This window comes from Trachurus japonicus, chromosome 18, assembly GCF_045865225.1.
Source record: "Trachurus japonicus isolate A0001 chromosome 18, Traja_1.0".
Classification (NCBI taxonomy): Eukaryota; Metazoa; Chordata; class Actinopteri; order Carangiformes; family Carangidae; genus Trachurus; species Trachurus japonicus.
Window position 1 is genome coordinate 6,164,131 of NC_140924.1, and position 20,158 is coordinate 6,184,288.

Below are 20,158 nucleotides of genomic sequence, written 5' to 3' on the forward strand. Positions count from 1 at the left end.
CTCTTTTATACCAGCTTCGTTGTAAACCGACAAACTGCGACAGACAAAGAACATGTTGCCGCTTCTGGCGCAGCTTCTGCGGCCATTACGGTAAAAGTGGAGCTTCTTTTTGTTGTTGGGTTTGGATGGCGATGGCGACTGGCATCCAGCTTAATGGTGCACTGCCGCCACCTACCGGACAGAGTGTGGTACATTCAATTAGCAGGAAAAGAAAGAAAATAATAAATTAAAAAAATAATAACAATAGTTATCCTGTCCATTAACCCTGTTTCCCTCAGGCAGTGATGGACATGCGGAGTAAATTTACTTGAGTACTGTAGCCTACTTCCAGAGGATTTGTGCTTTACTTGGGTATTAGATTTATTTGGTACTTATTACTCTTACTTGAATACATTTCCTAGACAAATATTTTTTACCTTTACTCAAGTTCATTTCTAGGAAGGCTGAAAAGTACTGGTTACTTTCAGGTCTTTTTCTAAAATCCTATTGGACACAAACTGTGTTTGTCAGAGAAGGAAACCCTAACCCCTAAAAGCAGCACATCAGTGCAGCTGCTTTCAAAGAGTTCATTCTCACAAACAAGAGTTAAAAGCTCCTTAAATTCATTTAGAAAAAAATATAGTAATTCATTGATGTGATAAGAAATAAGAAATAAGAAATTTACTCTGACTGTTACTTTTACTTATAGTACATTTAAAAGCATGTACTTTTGGATACTTAAGTACCTTTTAAAAGCAAGTACTTTTTTACTCTTACTGGAGTAACATGTCGACTGAGCTACTTTTACTTGTAACGGAGTAAATTTTGACCAGTAGTATTTGTACTCTTACTCAAGTACTGGGGTCGAGTACTCTGTCCATCTCTGCCCTCAGGTACTTTCTTACATACTTACTAACATCTTCTGATAGGTGCAGCAGGTTTCCTATTGTGAACCTTACTGTTTCCCTTTGCAGGGCTGCTTGACTTCTCTCCTCTCTCTCTCATATCCTCCTTACACTCCATCAGAAGATGCTACTGACTGGTGTTGTTAGGTTCTACATTCGCCAGTAGGCGTGGTATGTTTAACAGAGACTTCCTGGTTGCACCCCAATCCCGACCTGCCAGACGCCTCAGGAGGTTATTAACATTTTTACATTTTTCTCTTACCTTCTCAACAGGGCCGTTGTATAGGGGAGAAAGGTGATGATAATTCTAGGGGCCCAGCGCCCAGTGGGGCCAATAAAAAACCCCAGTAGTCTAATCTTTGTATGACTGATTTATTCTGCGTAAAACCCAGACTAATATTCATAGTACACTGTAAAAACTCAACATCTTTCCAAGAATATTTGTCTTATTTCTTGTCCAAATGTCTCATTTCTAGTCAAAACTAATCTCTTTCCACTTAAAATAAGACTCATCACCTAAATATTAACTTGTTTTTAGATCATTTTCACTTAATTTCACAATAAATAGAAAAATCTGCCAGTGAAAGCAAGTTTTTTGTGCTTGTAATAAGGAAGAAAAACTTGCTCCACTATCAGATTTTTTCTACTTATTCCAAGTGAAAATCTGCTTGAAAGAAGTAAAAAGTGTCTAAAAACAAGCTACTTTTAATATGATGTGTCTTATTTTAAGTAGAATGAGATTTGTTTTGACTAGAAATTACATTTTGACTAGAAATAAGACAAATATTCTTGGTAAGATACTTGAGTTTTTGCAGTGTAATGCTGCATTATCAAAACAAAGAAGGCTAAATAAAAAAACAATAATACATACGTAGTCTAAGAAAAAAAAAAGGAAAAGGGGAGGGGGCCCACTTTAGTATTCTTTAAGGGGGCCCAGAATTCCTAGCAACGGCCCTGCTTCTCAATATGTTGCCTCCTCCAGGTAAGCTTTTCATCTAACAGCACTCCTAAAACACGAATAACTTTAACTTGCTCCCGTGCTTGACCGTATAACTTTATTGACACATCTTTTATGTTGTTTTGCAAAACATATCATCTGGGTTTTTGCAACAGATCATTTAACACCCCACTTATTTGCCTACAGCGATTCGGCGGCGTTATTCTCATGACTCGCCACAAAACCGAAAGTAAGGAAACGCTGGTCGGCTCGCCCAGCATTTCCACCACCACTAATAATAACAAAATAACGATAGAGACAAAACAATATATTTATCGAAAATGGAGCCATTAACAAGTGGTAACGTAGATTCATCCACATTAATATGAGACTTTTTTATTGTCTCAGACTTTTTTGTTCTGCCACCGGAGAAACTCCTCGTTGTCCCTTTTAAAATGTAAAATTTGACCCTAACCAGTTTTAAAAATGAAACCCAAAACTTCAGAGAAAATGGTATTCCAATTTTAAATGAATGAACCCTCAATTAGTTTAATAACAAAACAAAAGATGTTTCAACCAAATACAACTATACCAGAAAACAGAGTTTTTACAGAATTCGTTACACTTTTATACATAGCCTACATTTAAAAAAAAAAATCACACATTTTTATTCAGTTGTGATTAATTGTTACAATTCAGCTCAACGCAGCGCAGCGCACACCTAATTTCTCCTGTGAGGAAGAAAAAAAAAAAGAAGCCTGTGGTCCGACCTGACCCGAGTTATTGAATGTTTACGTTTATTTAGAAGTTTAATTGGTGCTGATTAAACTTGTAAATGAATGCTGCTCTGGATCCGAATCTTTCCTTATATTCTTATTCTTTTAAACAGTGGCCAAACAACAGAACCATTTTATTATATTAGACTAATAGCCTACATATTTTCTATCTTTGCTGAGCATAAGGTTTATTCTAAATTAAATAAAAGCCTGTCCCATATAGACGCGTGTCTCTCTAGACGGGTCCGCTCGGCGCACACACACACACACACACACACACACACACTGTAAAAAAGGCCAATCTACCTCATGTAATTTCTTATTTTTTGGTTAGCAGTTCCTTATTCGCTAACTCAGCTGTCAGTCAGTTAGTACAATCAGCCAATCACGTTACACTCCTAGTTGTCTGTCCCCGCCCACCATTGCTGCCATCCATCTTGATCACGGAGACACACGGCGGCCATTACAGACATCAGAAGGGTTGAAAGTTTCCAAAGTGTTGTGCGTGCATGAAAAATGTAAGTAATAAGTTTTGGATATTTATGTGCAATGTGATTACAGCTTTCTGTTATGTAAATGTAAGTTTAGCTGTTATCAGTAATAGTCACGTTTTTGCTAGCTTAATTGCTATGTTTATCTTACTTTATGCTAATGCATCCACATGCTCAGTTCATGTTAAAGATTAGGGAGATTAAGGGTTCCTATGTAATTTCATTGCATTGTTAATTTGTTTCTTGCAATGTTTCATTGTATTTCAGAACCACACAAATCAATGCACTGTGGAAACTCCCCTACATAAAAATTCTGAAACTCTACTCCAATTGTCTCTATCTTTCACTGGACAACCGCCAGCGTGTCTGAGCTCGGCAATAATCAGCACTAAGTAACGGGTGAGAGCTACATAAGCTAACCGTACAGACGGGTGAGGGCTACAAAGGCTAACCGTATTTTTCACACACACACACACACACACACACACACACACCTTCCAAAAAAAAAAAAAAAACTATTGTCAGAAGTCCGGGCCATGGGAACCGGCATCTTACCTCTCGTATGAATAATCAGCGTGAAAATCCAACGAATTTGATCTGTCCCGGAAAATCCGTTGTTGTGATAGATTCATGTGTTTTCATAATGTTTCATAAACTGGATACAATCACCGCAACTCTGTCCGGAGCTTCGCTACTTTTATTTCCGTATCCTTGGTAACAGTGACCCCCGGTACAAGGATTTAAAAATAAGGGCACACTGACCCCCGGTAACCCCCCGCCCCCCCGACTTGAAATTATGGCCCCCCCTCGTCCAGATGGGTCCATGGCACTGGTCCGACCTCCCATTAGTCCGACCTCCCATTAGTTCGACCTCCCATTGGTTCGAACTCCCATTGGTCCGACAATCGGAGTAATGAGAGTTCGAACTAATGGGAGGTCCTCATTAGTTCGAACTGGACTAGTTATTAGTCAAACTCTCCATTTTTACTGTTCACTATGCATTTATATAATTATTCATAGGCTCCACCTGTCAATAAGACACACGTGGAAGAAGAGGTGCAGTTTATTATGTTTCACCAACGAGGAGCTGTCATTCCGCACGACTTTTACGCACTGCTGCGCGCTCATTAGTGTCCGTAATTAAACCTTGACACTCATATCAAATCAAACTTACATTACAGACAGGTGGATTGGGTTCTCTGTCTCTTTCTCCCACTCCGAACAGACAGACGGACGCAATCAGAAAGGAAACGGAGGCTGCGCATTGATCCTTTTTTCCTTTCTGGGATCAAACGGATCATGTGCATAATTAACTGCAAAACAAGCACTTGATATTAATAACATATAAGGCTCATTATGCTTCCAGCCTGTCTAGCCTCTACCTGGTGTTTTTACTAAACTTAACCAACTCCTTTCTTCATTGCCTGAGCCTAACCAAAGCGAAATTTACTTTTTTTTTTTCTCTCTCTCTCTCAGTCTGCTGTCAGCAGCAGCAGCGGCTGCAGCAGGCTCGCGCCCGTGAAGTGAGCTCAAGCCGGCCAGGTTCAGCCACACTCGAGTGGAGGGGGGGAGAGAAAAAAAAGTGTATTTCTTTTACTCTGTACTCTGAGAGGGGGGCTTTGATTATCAGTTTACACATCTTGATCAGCATTTATGATGGTTGTGCGCGATCTGACATGATCTGGCTCTCTGACTGAATATGGTGATATTCTGGGCCGCGCGTGTATGTGTGTGATGTGTGTAGAGAGAGAGAGAGAGAGAGAGAGAGAGAGAGAGAGCTGCATGCTCCTATCAATGGAAGAGCTTGTCACAAAGTAGCGATGACAGTTCGAACTAACGGGACCACCCATTGGTTCGACCTCCTATTGGTCCGGCTTGTGGTTGATTTTGTCGGAATAACGGGAGGTCGAACCAATGGGAGGTCGGACCAGTGGGTATTTTGTCGGAGTAACGGGAGGTCGAACCAATGGGAGGTCGGACCAATGGGTAGTTCCCGTCCAGATGCGTTCCGCGGTCCATGTGGCTTCTCATGTGTATATTTAAATGTGCTTGTGTGCGAAATGTTTTACCACAGGTAGCACATACACATGGTCTCTCTCCTGTATGGATTCTCATGTGTATTTTCAACTGTTTTCGTTTGCGAAATGTTTTACCACAGGTAGCACATTTACATGGTTTCTCTCCTGTATGGATTCTCATGTGTATATTCAACTGTGTTTGTGTGCGAAATGTGCTACCACATAGAGCACAGTCAAGTGGTTTCTCTCCTGTATGGATTCTCATGTGTGTATTCAACTGTGTTCGTTTGCGAAATTTCTTACCACAGGTAGCACAGTAAAATGCTTTCTCTCCTGTATGGATTCTCATGTGTATATTTAAATGTACTTGTGTGCGAAGTTTTTTACCACATATAGCACAGTTAAATGGTTTTACACTCATGTGTGTATTTAATTTTCTCTTTGTGCGAAATTTTTTACCACAGGTAGCACAGACAAATCGTTTCTCTCCTGTATGGATTCTCATGTGTTCATATAAATATGCTTGTATGCGAAATGTTTTACCACAGGTAGCACAGTCAAATGGTCTTTCTCCTTTATGGATTCTCATGTGTTCCTTTAATTTGCTGCATGTTTTAAATGTTTTCCCCCACTCTGAGCAGCAGTGAGACTTACAATTACAATTACAGTGAGACTTCTTATCAGTCTTACATTCTTCAGCCCTCACATGAACAGCTTCACTATTCAAACCTGAATCAGGTGCTCTGGTTTCTCTCCCGTCATCATCATCATCACTGTCTTCAGTCACACAGGACGACTCTGAGACCTCATCATCTGTACCTGGTTGAAGATCTTCAGGTTGATCTGAGTTCCTGGCCGGTTCAGATCCTCCACAGTCGTCTCCATCAGCCTCCATCTGTTCAGCTGAGCTGCTGGATGGAGGCTCTGCCTCAGTTTGACTGTGATGAGGAGTGTTTTCCTCCTGTTCTCCTTCCTGACTCATCCCCACGTCTTCCTGGTCCTCTTCGGCGTGTGGACTCCCTGGATCCTCTTGATCCAGAATAGGGCTCCACTCAGGGGAAAGCTCTTCTTCACTCCCGGACAGATGCTGAACATCTGCTGGAAGAAATGAAAAACACACACACACTATAAATATTCGCAGGTGACATTTTTGTTTTTACATTTCTGTCTTCTGTTTGTTAGAGAAGAATTTCACTTCCCTATATGTACACTGCCTGTCCAAAATAAAAGTCACACTAATATTTTGTTGGACCATCTCTAGCTTTCATTACGGCACGCATTTGCTGTGGCATTGTAAGCTTCTGAAAATGTCACAACATTTATTTCCGTCCAGAGTTTAATTAATTTTTCAAAGATTCTCGATGGGGTTCAGGTCTGGACTCTGTGGCCACATTGGACCTTGTTTCTTCCTTGAAGATGATGGTTCCTTTCGTCCGTTTTGCGCATTTGTATGTTATCTGTGTGTTTTGATGTGTGTGTGTGTGTCTGTAACTGTAATCACATGAAGCTGGTTCTAGTGTGTGTGTGTGTGTGTGTGTGTGTGTGTGTGTGTGTGTGTGTGTGTGTGTGTGTGTGTGTGTGTGTGTGTGTGTGTGTGTGTGTGTGTGTGTGTGTGTGTGTGTGTGTGTGTGTGTGTGTGTGTGTGAGACTGACTTGACACATAGTTAGTTAGTAGCTGCATCCTGTGTCAGTCTGATTTAGCTGTGTCTGTGTTTATAAACATTTAAACGAGCGCCAGGTGGATTGTTTATGAAGTTAACGAGCTCTGGCCTGAGGATCAAAGAGGTTACCACGGCGATAGGGGCCCCCGCAGGCTGAGGCAGACAGAAACGTGGAGAAAAAGAGCCATTTTCTGCCTCTGCACTGGTCTCGCTTATGGTGACAAAACGGTAACTCCTATCAGAACAAAACACAGATCAACGGTGCTCTAAGGACTTCCTGAAAAATTTGGTACGATTTGGTGTTTCTACAGTAAATATTTTGGCGACGCTGGCAGTTTTAAAACATCGGTCCGTTCTGCTCCTCTTAGAAAATATTTGTATTGGAGTCAATGAGGAGCAGAGACAGACGTGGCCGCACTTAGAGGCTGATTCTGTAATTCTGTAAGTCTCTCTGATATTTTGAGCACATGATGAGAGACAGAACAAGTTTGTCTTACAAATTCTGAAAAAATTATGTGTGTAGAGTGTAAATTGTGTCCGGGCCGAGTGTGGAAAGAGAAAAAATCTGGAGTTTTTCTGGGCTCTCTCCCACTCTAACCGATGATGTCACGCACTCTGACACGAACATTCCGTGCAATACACACCCATTATAAACTCATAATTTCTCCAAAAATGATCATGGTCATTGATCAGGGATTGATCAAAAACTATATGACCTATCAAAACGTGGAGTAATACGACAATACACAAGACTTGTGTCTACTGTTTAAAGTTCAAATGAAGTCTCTAGGTGAAAGTATGCCTGAGCAGTAGACTTTTGTTAAACTCCAATGATTGGTCTTTTTCGCTCTTTTTTTTTCGCCCGTCCCATTGACTTCAATGCAAAATTGTGCGCAGTTTTTCGCGACTTACTATCTCATAGCTGTAGGGATCAGTGCCCGGTACGATGGCCCGTGGCCCTAATAATAAGAAAAAATCCACACAATAAAGCCAGTGCGATGGCCCGTGGCCCTAATAAAGCATGTTAGTTATGCAGCGAAGGGAGGTTCTCTTTTCACGGCGCTGTCTCTTGTGATTGAATGGATCATGTGCCCAGCTTGTGAACCAGTGAAGAGATATCTAAGTTTAAACCACAGACCACAGATTCTCATGAGTGCATTTAAATCCAAGGGTGATTTAAATGTTTTCCCACACCCTGAGCTCGGTGAGACTTCTTACCAGTTTTACATTCTTCATCCCTCACATGAACAGCTTCACTGTTGAAACCTGACTCAGGTGCTCCGGTTTCTCTCCAGTCATCATCACTGTCTTCAGTTAAACAGGACGACTCAGAGACCTCATCATCTGTATCTGGTTGAAGATCTTCAGGTTGATCTGAGTTCCTGGCTGGTTCAGATCCTCCACAGTCGTCTCCATCAGCCTCCATCTGTTCAGCTGAGCTGCTGGATGGAGGCTCTGCCTCAGTTTGTCTTTGATGAGGTTGTAGGGACTGAGGCTTCTCCTCCTCATCCTCACTCTTCACATGAACAGAAGTGAAGGGGAACTCTGGAGTGGTCAATAGTTCTTCCTCTTCTTCTTTAATATGTAGACTCTCTGGGTTCTCCTGATCCAGACTAGTGGTCAACTCAGGAGGATCCTCTGTTTTAATAATCAACAGCTGCTGATCACCTGCAGAAACAATGAAACACACATAATGAACAACAGTGTCTTCATACTGTCACTCATATATCTGGTGTCTGGATGAACCCCAATTATCTTCTCAGTGGACACCAACATCGCCTGCAGCCAACAATTAAGGAGCGTCGTAAATACCACTGAGGTCAGGAGACTTGTGCTCCCCCGCTTGTGCTCCCCTGAAAGGATATCTAAGTTTAAACCACCCATCCCCCCACCCCGTTTTAGCCAATACAGTCAATCACTGTACTGGCTAAAATATACTGTATATTAAGCAATTTAAAGTTTTTTTTTTTTCTCTAATCTTTCTCTGGGAGGGTGATTACAGCTAACTGCTTGCAGACTGTGATTTCCTGAACAGAAACGGTCCCGTATAAGGACTTATACAAGTTTTATTTTAAAGATCTGTGGTGGAAAATTGCTATGATTAGTATTTTCCTTGTAATGAGTAGTAACATAGTCTTTGTAGTAGTTGTAGTAAAACCTTGTTTGTACTCCTGTCAACTCCATTAGTAGAGACATTTGTGAACTGACCATAATAAACCTGGGGACAGAGGAAGGACACTAGGATGACCCACGTACAACCTTGTTTACTAATTGCTCTAGGTTGTAAATACCTACAGAGAAACCAACAACGGGGGTAGACATTTGTTGAGTAACACATCTGTTGGATTGTTATATTGTCTGAGAATGCTAGACGTGTTTGTAGTAATGTCTAACCAGAGTCATCCTAAGTAGAACTTGTTGAGTGGGTCCAACATGTCCTGTTACATCATTACTAGTAGTTAAATCATGATTTAGAAACTCCAATTATCAAATTTACGACTCAAGTGTTTCTAAAATTTAAGTCTGTGTGCGATGAAGACATTAAACACCTGAACCTTCAACACTGGTGTCTTAGGCTGCTGTAAATTCGGCTTTGAAATTAAATAATTAAAATAAAAAAATAAATAAAAATAACAGACTCTGTATACATGTTTATCTGTTCTTCATTTATCATTGTTATATCCTCCTGAGACCCGGCAATGCATTTTTGTACACTGTAGTGCACATCATATTCAAACCCATTTCTCTCATACTAAACATGTCACCTTATTAAGTCCTGTTGTTCACTACAGAGGACAACTGGCCCTTTCCAATGATATCTTGTGTGGGGGGGTGTGACCTTCCAAACTTTCTGTGCATCTCTTTTAAAAATGGCCGACATCGCAACAAGCAGATTTTATGGGAAAGAGTACAAGTGAGCATGAAATTTACAATTTTAAGTATTTTGAGTCCTATATGTTGATTGTTTATTATAAATAAGCATCTCAGCAACACTGAAGTCAATTTTCAGAACTGAATTGTTTACTTTTCATATGAAAAAAAGCAAATTTTACTAATGTACACTGTAGTGGACATCGGGACTCTGTACTTGTGTTTCCGTCACATTTCTTTGGGAACAGCTCATTGACAGAGGCTGAGTAAATTCTTATATTCTTAAATAGTTGAGGGGGATTCAGAAATTGATTTATCAGAGGATAACAGTCCATGGTAAGACGATGACCCTGTAGGAGAGTGTAAAAGTTCAGATGAGGAAGAGCCAGATGAGGGAGATCAAGACAAAGAGCTGACGTGGTGCACCATTGGTTTCTATGGGCCGAAACCAAAACATAGGGTTTTGAGGTTTTAAATCAGTGCAAAATTAATGCCCATGGAAATATACTCCAGAAAACAGGTACCTTGATTTTGTTCTTGACTCTAAATAATGATTAAGCAATGAAAACTGTTCATGGATGGACAACAAGCCTTTTGTTGAGGCATTAATCAAAATAGCATAAGATGCAACTTGTTTGTCTTTTGTTCTAAAACGTCTGAATGGTCAATGAAATACCATCTCTAATGATGAAATCACAAAGATAAATAGTGTAGTTGATGAAAAAGAATGAAAACCCTATAATTGACATTAGTTTTTATAATATATTACTGTATTTTACATGATAATTCTAGTCTTTCCATGTACATTATAAGCATCAAAATATTACACGTTTGAGAACAATATAGTCCTGTTATCAAAATCAAAAAACTTTTTTTTCCTGGGTCTCAGGAGGATATAACTAAAATCAAAAAGAGGACAGTAGCCTATGTCCTAACTGCACACATTTCTATATGGATATACATTATACTCTTGGATGTATGATGTAGATAATATAACAATGTTACAATGTGCTGTAATAAAAATATTTGAAAGGAAAAAAAAGAACAGAAAACTGAGAATAAAAAAACATAAACCTGTAGATTTTGGCGATGACTCCAGAAACAGGACTACAGGCATGAATTCAAATAAAAAGGATGCTTTTTTTTTAATTATTTTTTTTTTTATTTTTTTTTTAGCTTAGTCAAAAATGGCACATTTGATTTACAAAGTCGCCTCGACAAAGTTACTTCTTGTAACTTCTTACTTAGTTACTTCTTGACAAAGTTACTTCTTGTAACTTTGTAACTTCCTGCAGTAGCCTAGAAATGTAGTAGGTACAACATGTTCTCTTTCTCTATAAACAAGGACTTTTTTCTACTACACCTCCACAATCATGTGTATACAAAAGCAAAAGCATGTGTAGCCTATACAAAAGCAAAAGTACGAACAAATGTGAAACAAAGATGTATATCAATTACAGGAGTCAATCAATGGAATAATCTCGAATTAGAAATCAAACTGTGCAACACACTTAATAGATTCAAAAAGTTATTTAAAAATAATATTATTAATAAATATAAAACTGACTTATAAATAACAGTGTGCTTATAAACTGCTGTATGTAGAATATGCAGGGTTTTTTTCTTTTTGTTGTTGCTCTGTAAAAAATGTTTTAAATTGAGTGAACGAAAAATGTTAATTTAAGAAGGGTAGGCAAAATAAGCTGATGCTTCAGCCTACACCTTTTCGGTCAAAGTAAATTGATTTGCTTGTTGTGTTTTTGTTCTGATTTGTTTTGTTTTGTATTTATACCTTTATATTTGTCTATTGTATTTGTTTTTATGAGACCGAAATAAACATACTACTACACAAGAACTAACCTGTTTTGTTGTGAACGGACTGAGTCTGCAGGAGAACATCCAGCAGGTTCCTCTGCCGCTCGATCTCCTGTCTGAAGCCCGAAGCCTCCGCCTCGTAGCCGGCTACGACTCTGTCCACGGCCGCTAAGATTTCCTGGGAGGCGGCGGTGAGTCTCTCGGTAACGAATCCTCTCAGAAACTCTACCTGAGACATTTTACTCGTTGTTGTTCTTCTGCTGGTCACAGTCACAGTGGAGTGTCCCCTCGGAAACTCACAGCTCAACATAACGAATCTTCTCACGTGACTCTCATCTCGGCTGAGATTCACGGCGGAGAGAGGAGAAAAGACACTGAAAATAGGACTTTTAAAGCTGAATGGACGGAAAGCTACTACGGCTCAAAACCTCCACATCTTATATTTCCTGGGACAATGATCATTATTAAGAAGCGGTAGTTTAAAAGTAAAAAGAATTGTTTTGTTTTTCTAAGCACTTTATTCAAGAAGCACATTCAAAAACTTTCTGTAATGCACTATTTTATTTTATTTGATACAAGAAAAGAAAATGCATTCATCTTATTTTTTTTTGTTCTTATCTATTTGCCAATCTACCCACTATGCTGATGTAACTACAATCCTACTTAAGGGCACTGAAAAATAACAGGTATTACGATGTTACAGACCTTCACTGGAGGACATTTTCACAAATTGGACCTTAGTGAATTTTAAACTGAACAAGTGGATGCAGCACCACCACTCTTTGTTGCAGCCAATGAAAAAAAGTCCTCTGCTGCTCAAAAAAAAGAGACATTTTACATGTAAAAACAGCTAATTACTCATCTTTACACAGTAGCTATATGGACTTTAAACAATCAATCAACTTTAAATCTTACTAAACCTATTCCTGAAGGCCAGAAAAGTACTAGTTTCTAGTTTCCTAACTCAATGATGGCTCTGTACAGTGAAAACATAGATCAAAAAAGTAAAAGTAAATCAAAGTCATTTAATGTGGGGTTTTAAACATCAGCTCTTGATCTCGACTAAATTCAATGATGTGACACTGTAGTTGATTTTTTTTTTCATAACTAGCTCCTTAACAACTTTCAATGTTGACAATTTTAGTTTGGCATATTATTAAAGGTATATTGTGTAAGAATTACTCCCATCTAGTGTTGTGGTTGTATATCGCAAGCAACTCAGTCGTATTTTTCATGCTGCATTCACATGAAATTGGGCAGACGGACAACAGTCGCTACATGTAAGACATAAACAAGCCTCTATGTAAACAAGTGGTCCAACAGCACGAGGCAAAACAATACACGTGACAATATGTTGTCATGGCGATGTCGTATTGTTTACCTGACCCGCGTTGTACCGGCTTTCTCTGGACTTCTACTGTGACTAAAATGACATCTGGTTTGTTAGCGACGGCCGTCTGCCCGACTGCAGGTGAATGCAGCATCAGTGTAACGCTCCGTTCCTCCTCACTGCGTTACCGCGGTGACTTTTCACAGACGCCACCTCCACCTGAGCCGACAGCTCCGGTGTCTCCGCTGAGTTTCCGTGGTTTCCTACCGTCACGCTGCCACTGAACGTAAAAACATGGCGACACCACATGGCAGCAGCACCGAGCTTACCGTCTCCATGGAGATATGAATGATATGAACGGCTCATTCAGAGCTGAAAGGAACACTTCACTTTGTTGATGGGGGGATTACTGGTTAATGAAAAACAGACTTTTGAACCAAATAAATAGATTTTCGTGAATAGATAACAGGAGAAGTTACACAATGTCCCTTTAACTGATAGTTGAGATGAAAAACACTCTCAATTGTCAAAAAACAAATCCAACACAGTCGTACATGTATGCATGAGTTTATTTCCCACAGAATACAAACATAAGACATAAACACAAGCTGCCAAATGTCGTTTTTACCTGAACTTATTGGAACAGTTTGCTATTTTGTTGTTTCAAAAACTCATACGTATACACGAATTCGGCGAGCGATTTGTGTATGCCGCCATCTTGCGGCGGCGCCATTGCTGCGGTGACATGTGTCAGTCATAGTAAACTGATTCTCTATGACAGCAGCATAAAGAGGCTGGATTGGTGATGTTTAGTGTCCCCCGGTAACTGATTAAGGTATCTTACATGAATACCAATATTAATTTAGGAATTAATCATTTGTTTGAGCGATTAGCAGGGAGGATTAGAGTAACAGGGAGATAAGAGACTGTATCATAAACAATATAACATAGGCCAGTGGTTCCCAAACCTTTTGTGGCCAAGGCACACCAAAGGACAAGTAAAAATCTCAAGGCACACCTATTGTTCAAAATAGCCTTCATAACACGTGTTATCACTTATATCATGTAAAATATCTGTAAATGTGCATAATTATTTAATAATGCCAAATAAAATGTGACAAAGACAACTAGTCTACATTACTCACAAAATCATATTTATTAACGAAATATTTCAAAGATTAATTTGAAACTTTATCAAATTAGGCTTCATCAAAGCAGCAATACAACCATTTAAACCAGACAGGTCACAATAACCGTCCATGGTCCTACAGATTGATCAGCATTGAAACATATTGTGCGAAATATGGGGTTCTCTTTGAGGATTTTTTTAAAAGAATTGTATTTAGGTATAGAGTTTGCCTCTGTATTATGAAATGAGCGCATACAAAGTACTGATAGTAAATTAAAAATAATTATTTTTTGTGTGGTTGTCACAAAATCCCACGGCACACCTGGACTTGCCTCACGGCACACCAGTGTGCCGCGGCACACCGTTTGGGAACCACTGACATAGGCTACCGGTACGTTATGCGTGCTGACGTTAGCAAGCCAGCAGCGGGATATTTAATCATGTGGACAGGCTTGTTAATGGGCCCATTTTCGATAAATATATCGTTTTGTCTCTATGGTTATTTTGTTATTATTAGTGGTGGTGGAAATGCTGGGCGAGCCGACCAGCGTTTCTTTACTTTCGGTTTCGTGACGAGTCATGAGAATAACGCCGCCGAATCGCCGTTTATGGTGGGAACTACGACGGTATGTGATCGTCTTCCAACCTCTGACTTTCATTGTTTCATGAATGAAAACATTCTTGGCAAGACGTCCATCTTGCGCCAGTCCAAGAATTTCACCGTGTGCGCGAAGGCTCATGGTAAATGTAGTGTGAAAACACTTCGCTACGCTACGCTTTGCAAAACTCCTCGTTGTCCCTTTAATTAATTTTTCAAATGGGGTTCAGGTCTGGACTCTGGTCAGATTGGACCATGTTTCTTCCTTGAAGATGATGGTTCCCCACTCTCCTTCCAGTTTTTAATAATGCGTTGGACAGTTCTCAACCCAGTTTTAGTCTCAGCAATCTCATTGGATGTTGGAAGTTGTGACTTCTTTTTGGACGGGCAGTGTAGTTTGTGTGGTTAAAAGGTCAATCCCTCTGTTTATAGTTTACAGTTAAGAATTAGATGCCCCTTTCTGAGATAAAAAAAATAACTATATCCTTTGTCTCAAAGTCTCTTACATTTTCTCAGAGATAAAAATATGAATTCATTTTTTTAATTACCATTTTCTGGCAGTACTTCAGGCTGTGGTTCCTCCTGGACGACCAGGGGCCTCATTTATCATTGTGGATACACCTTTTTTTACGCCATTTTCCCCTCGTTTTGTGCGTACGCACTTTTCTCCGCCAAATTTGGGATCTATCAAGCCAAAACCTGACGGGGAAAAGTGCGGACATTTACACCCATTTTGACCCTGGCGTACCGTGATTTACGCCTTTTTTGAGGAACAGGAGGAATTGGCGACACCGTTGCTGAGTCAGAGAACTGCAGTGTGAGAGGGAGAGAGGAGCGGAGTACATTTAGAAGAGACAGTAGGATTTTTTTGAAGGAATTGTGGTAGTGGTGGACCGTTGATGCTGGCAATCCAACCCACTCTATAATAACACTAGGCTTTATGTTCATTGATAAACAGAGCGGATTGAGGATTTTGCTTTTTTGATTAGGCTATGTGTGACGTCTGACAAGGATCAAACCATCCAAGTTTAAAAACACATCGGCAGCAGCGCACACTGATCTGCAGCCAGACTGTTATTAATCTGTCACCTGAGTTAACGAGGTGCACGTGTGTTTGGAGCTGACGAGAGGAGAGAATAAAGAGCGAGACAACGCGGCTCTGAGGAGGAACTGTGAAGGACTCAGCTGTAGCCTAATGGAAAATGACCTAAACCGAGTCCAGTAGAGCTGTAACTGTGTAGTGGAAAGGCGTTCAAAGTAATGGTAACTATATCGTCCTGCTTCCTACATTGTTTTAACATCTAGGTAAAAAAAAAAAAAAAAGAAAGATTTTCTGGGATAAACGGGCAGATTACATAAGATTCTTCTTCTTTCTGCTCCCTTTTGTTGAGATTTGGGAGGTTTTTGTTTTTATTGTAGCTTATTAAAATGCAAGATCATTTTTCTGACTGATTTATTGCCCGTGTATCTGCTTTCGGAGAAGCGGAGAAGTTCCGCTTCTTTCCCCCGTCCTCCGCCCGTTGTCTCCGTTGTCACTTTGTTGTCACAAAAGTTGCTGAGCCACAGAGAGCACATGGCTAATTAAATATGCACGTGCTGACCATATATAGTTGTATATAGGCGTTCCGGGGGCGGAGTAAGACGTGTGTTCACGTGTGCACCATTCTTGAGTCCTGTGTCATGTATTGCGGAGAGTTGTGCGTACGCACAGTTTGATTGATCTGAAAAAGGTGTAAATATTTAGGGTGTACGCCATTTTCATCTTTTCGCCGTACGCAAATATTTAGTAGCAGTTTTACACCCTCTTTGATAAATGAGGCCCCTGGTGTTTCTGAGCTCCACTGATCTGAGGTCTGCCCCGTTTCCTCCGTTTACACCGAGCTCTGGAGGAAAAACATGTGAAGGATGAAGATGAGCAGCGGGTCGACGTCTCACAAGGTGAAAACACGACAGAAAGTTCAACAGGAACCTTGAAGGAGTTGGATCCAGACTCGTGTTGTTGACTTCATCTTCACCCTCCTCTTCCTCAACATGGCCGAGGCTCCTGCTGCGCTTCGCACCTGAACAAAACAGTGACAGTCGACTTTATTCCAGCTCAGTGAAACGTACCGTAAAACTCGGTGTGTAAGTTGGACTTTTTTTTTTCATCTAAAAAGTTGGGTGTGGGTTATACACTGGTGTGACCAAGGTAAACGTCTGGCATTAACAGGCCTTTTTCAGGGATCAGATTGCAATCGGCCAAACCACCTCCGGAGGTTGTCATGGACACGTTGTGACCACATTGAACACAAGTGGAAACGGGGGGGGACAGCTCTCCATTCCGACACACCTCCACTTCGACACCCCGCTGTTCCGAAATACCCCCACTTCGAAACACCGCTACTCCGACACCCCCTCCTCCCCCCGCAGCTGTCCAAGGTGCTGAACCGCGTGACGTTGTTTACATTCTGCTTTGTGGCTTGTCTGTGAAACGTGCGCTGCTCAGGGACTGGGCAGATCTGTCCCATTTGCTTTCTCCCAGACTCCGTTGTTGGAGATCTCCCACACAGTAATAGAAATACACTTTTTTTCTTTTTCTCCCCCCCTCCTCCGCTCGAGCGCGGCTGAAGCCGGCTTGAGCTCACAGGGGCGCGAGGCTGCTGCAGCCACCGCTCGTGCTGACAGCTGACTGAGGGAGATGCTTTGGTTGGGTTTAGGCAATGAAGAAAGGAGTTGGTTAAGTTTAGTAAAAAGACCAGGTAGAGGCTAGACAGGCTAGAAGCATAATGAACATTATAAGTCATTAATACAGTATGAAGTATTTGCTTGTTTTGCAGTTAATTATGCACATGATCCGTTTGACCCCAAAAAGGAAAAAAGGATCACTGCGCACTGCACAGCCTCTGGTTCCTTTCTGATTAGGTCCGTCTGTCCGTTCGGAGTGGGGGGGTTTCCCCCACTGGCCTTTTCGGAGTAGCGGGGTCTTTAGAAAAAATAGAAAACCCCGCTATTACGATGAATGGAAGTCTATTGTCGGAAAGGCGGGGCTTCGGAAAGGCGGGGTGTAACCGAAACGGGGATGTGTCCTGTATCCCTATACAACTACGTGGGAAAATAATCTTATTGTGATGTGTTTCACCATCTCAGCACAGAAACTTCATGTTGTAGACTTGTGGAATAACTTGTATAACTTTTTTAAAATTAAAAAATAGGAATAAAAACCTTGTTTTCCCAGTTTGAGACCCTCAAAAATAGACTGCAACTTATACTGTGATTTATATTCCGAATTTTATGGTAAGTCAGAAGTCAGAACAGAAGAAGACACAATTCAACATCTGAACCTAAAACACTGGTGTCTTATTGCAAATTTGATCCAAAAACAAGAAAATTTCTGTGCAGACATTTTGAAAGCGGCCGTGTGGCCAAAGCTGTCAACATGGGAATATGTGTGTGTGTGTGTATCTAATCACATAAAACTATCTGTGTGTGTGGCAGGGTAGTGCGCGCATGTGTGGTTAGCCTGAAGCTCTGGCCTGAGGCTCAGGGGTTGCCATGGCAACTTGCGGTGGTTGCCTGGCAACGCCTGTAGAGCGGAAGAGGCGCCCCAGGCTGAGGCAGACAGAAACGTGGAGAAAAAGTGTGATTTTCTGCCTTGGCGCTGGTCTCACATTTGGGCTTATTGTGACCAAACGGTAGCTCAGAAAAAGAAGCAGACCGTGGTCGCTGAAAGAACTCCCTCAACACTTGACTGATTGATGGTTTTGGTGTTTCTACAGTAAATATTTTGGGAACCCTAACGAGTTAAAAACAAAAGTCCCTTCTGCTTGTCTTAGAAAATCTTTGTAATAGAGTCAATGAGGGGCAGGGAGGAACCTGGCCGCACCCAGAGGCTCACAGTGTAAAATCTGTAAGTCTCTCTGCTGTGTTAAACACATTGTTAGAGAGAGGACAGGTTTGTCTACAACTGCGGAAAAAATCATGTGTGTAAAGTGTAAATTGTGGACGTGAGCAGCGCGGAAAGAGAAAGATTTCAGAGAATTACAGACAACTTCTTCCACTCTAGCTGATGATGTCACCCACTCTAGTCCGAACATTCCGTACAATACAAACCCATTATAATCTCAACATTCCTCTTAAAATTATGATGATTATTGAACAGTGATTGATCAGAAACTGTAATACCTAACAAAAATGTGGAAGACTACTTCAAAAGAGGAGACTTGTGTCTACGTTTTAATGTTTAAATGGAGTCTCTCTGTTGTTGTTTTTGAATCTTTACATTTTTTTTTTTTTGGGGGGGGGGGGGGGGATTTTGTATCGGATTTTAACCTCTCCTGCACTTACTATTCTTGTTTCATTTCTGTTTTTGTAATTGAGTGTAATTTTTATGGTGCAAAACAAATAAATACACGTATCCTAGGCTATTCTGTGGGGAAAAAAAGTAATAGCACGTTTTACCCAGGTCCTTTCAAAACTGTAGGGGGAACAGCGAATCGAAATTTGGTATGGTAGATAAAGAAAATGATTAGCAAAGGATAACAATAGTGCCTCGAAGAGATACATTATTTATTGTTTGGGTCGGGGTTCATTGGATTTAAAACACTAACCTGTTTTGTTGAGAACGACTCGAGGCTGCAGGAGAACATCCAGCATGTTTCTGTGCCGGTCGAGCTCCGTTCTGAAGCCCGAAGCCTCCGCCTCGTAGCCGGCTACGACTTTGTCCACGGCCGCTAAGATTTCCTGGAAGACGGAGGTGAGTCTCTCGGTGACGAATCCTCTCAGAAACTCGACCTGAGAGTTTTTACTCAAACTCTCGGTTGTTTTTCTTATTCTTCTTTTTGGTTTAGGGCGATTGGCATCCATCTTTTTGTGCATTCTCTTTTTTTTTGGTCAAACGATACTAGCCTGTTGTTTGTATCCTTCCTGTAGCACGACTCTCTTCCGGCTTGGGTACGTGCACAAATTTCGTCCGAGTAGAAACAATTTTTAATGTATATACGTAGCTTTATTTTACAGAGTCCAAGTCCAATAATTGACATTTACAAAGAAAAATAGACAAACATATTTTTATTAACAGATAAAATAGATACAGAACAGATATGTAGGCTATACACATACTGTTATTGCCAGGGGTGTATAAAAAAACAGAGTGGGTATACAAAAACAAAATTGAAAATATATGTATTAAAGCAGAAATAAGCGATATTTTTGTGTTAGTCTTAAAGCAGAAGTAAGTGATATATTTGTGTTAATATAAGTCTTAAATAGTTATATCTTCCGACAGCAATCACTTACATAGAGTGTTTGGACCGAAACACGGGTCTGTCAGTCACTCTGCTCTGCTCTGAGCCGAGGAGAAAACATTTATCGTATCCTACAGTTTTTATCCAATGAGGAGAGAGAACGGCATGCAGGGCTGTGTGTGCAGCCAAGGGACGCCGTGAATGTGGCGACGTAGGGACGAGGACTGTTATGGTGCGTTCAAGGAAACTCGTATTTTTCCGACCATGAAGTGGTACCAGTTCGATCTGGTACGAGTTCACCGGTCGGAAGTTACGAGTGGCCGTTATAGTGACTTTCACCGGTAAAACAGGTCGGAAAAACACGAGTGGGTTGCCTGGAACGCTACAAAGTCGTAAGTTGTGACTTGAAGCTGTAATTTACGATTT

At 40.7% G+C, this 20,158-nt stretch overlaps 3 protein-coding genes across 3 annotated transcripts in view; all 3 read right to left on the minus strand.

Annotated features, from left to right (window-relative positions):
• Positions 1 to 20,158, minus strand: part of LOC146968509 (uncharacterized) — a 102,513-nt gene that overhangs the window by 33,411 nt on the left and 48,944 nt on the right. The window lies entirely within an intron of this gene.
• Positions 6,085 to 20,158, minus strand: part of LOC146968512 (uncharacterized) — a 51,414-nt gene continuing 37,340 nt past the window's right edge. Inside the window, exons 2-3 of the mRNA XM_085760370.1 lie at positions 8,104 to 8,435; positions 6,085 to 6,201 (exon numbers count right to left, since the gene is read on the minus strand). Of these exons, the coding sequence (XP_085616496.1) occupies positions 6,085 to 6,201; positions 8,104 to 8,435 (449 nt within the window). The remainder of the gene's footprint in view (positions 6,202 to 8,103; positions 8,436 to 20,158) is intronic.
• On the minus strand, positions 16,223 to 19,412 carry LOC146968513 (uncharacterized). The gene is made up of 3 exons (XM_085806332.1): positions 19,097 to 19,412; positions 16,480 to 16,570; positions 16,223 to 16,393 (listed from the first exon to the last, which is right to left on the minus strand). The coding sequence occupies exons 1-3, from the start codon at positions 19,362 to 19,364 to the stop codon at positions 16,306 to 16,308; spliced, it is 447 nt and encodes a 148-aa protein (XP_085662458.1). The 5' UTR covers positions 19,365 to 19,412; the 3' UTR covers positions 16,223 to 16,305.

What these genes read in the sequence shown, in the direction of transcription:
- LOC146968513 (XM_085806332.1), bottom strand. Translation starts at nt 19,364, where the DNA reads ATGCACAAAAAGATGGATGCCAATCGCCCTAAACCAAAAAGAAGAATA. An exon ending in AGTCGTTCTCAACAAAACAG is followed by an intron (nt 16,571 to 19,096) that starts GTTAGTGTTTTA and finishes TGTTTTGTTCAG; the next exon opens with GTGCGAAGCGCAGCAGGAGC. An exon ending in CTGGATCCAACTCCTTCAAG is followed by an intron (nt 16,394 to 16,479) that starts GTTCCTGTTGAA and finishes TTTTTCCTCCAG; the next exon opens with AGCTCGGTGTAAACGGAGGA.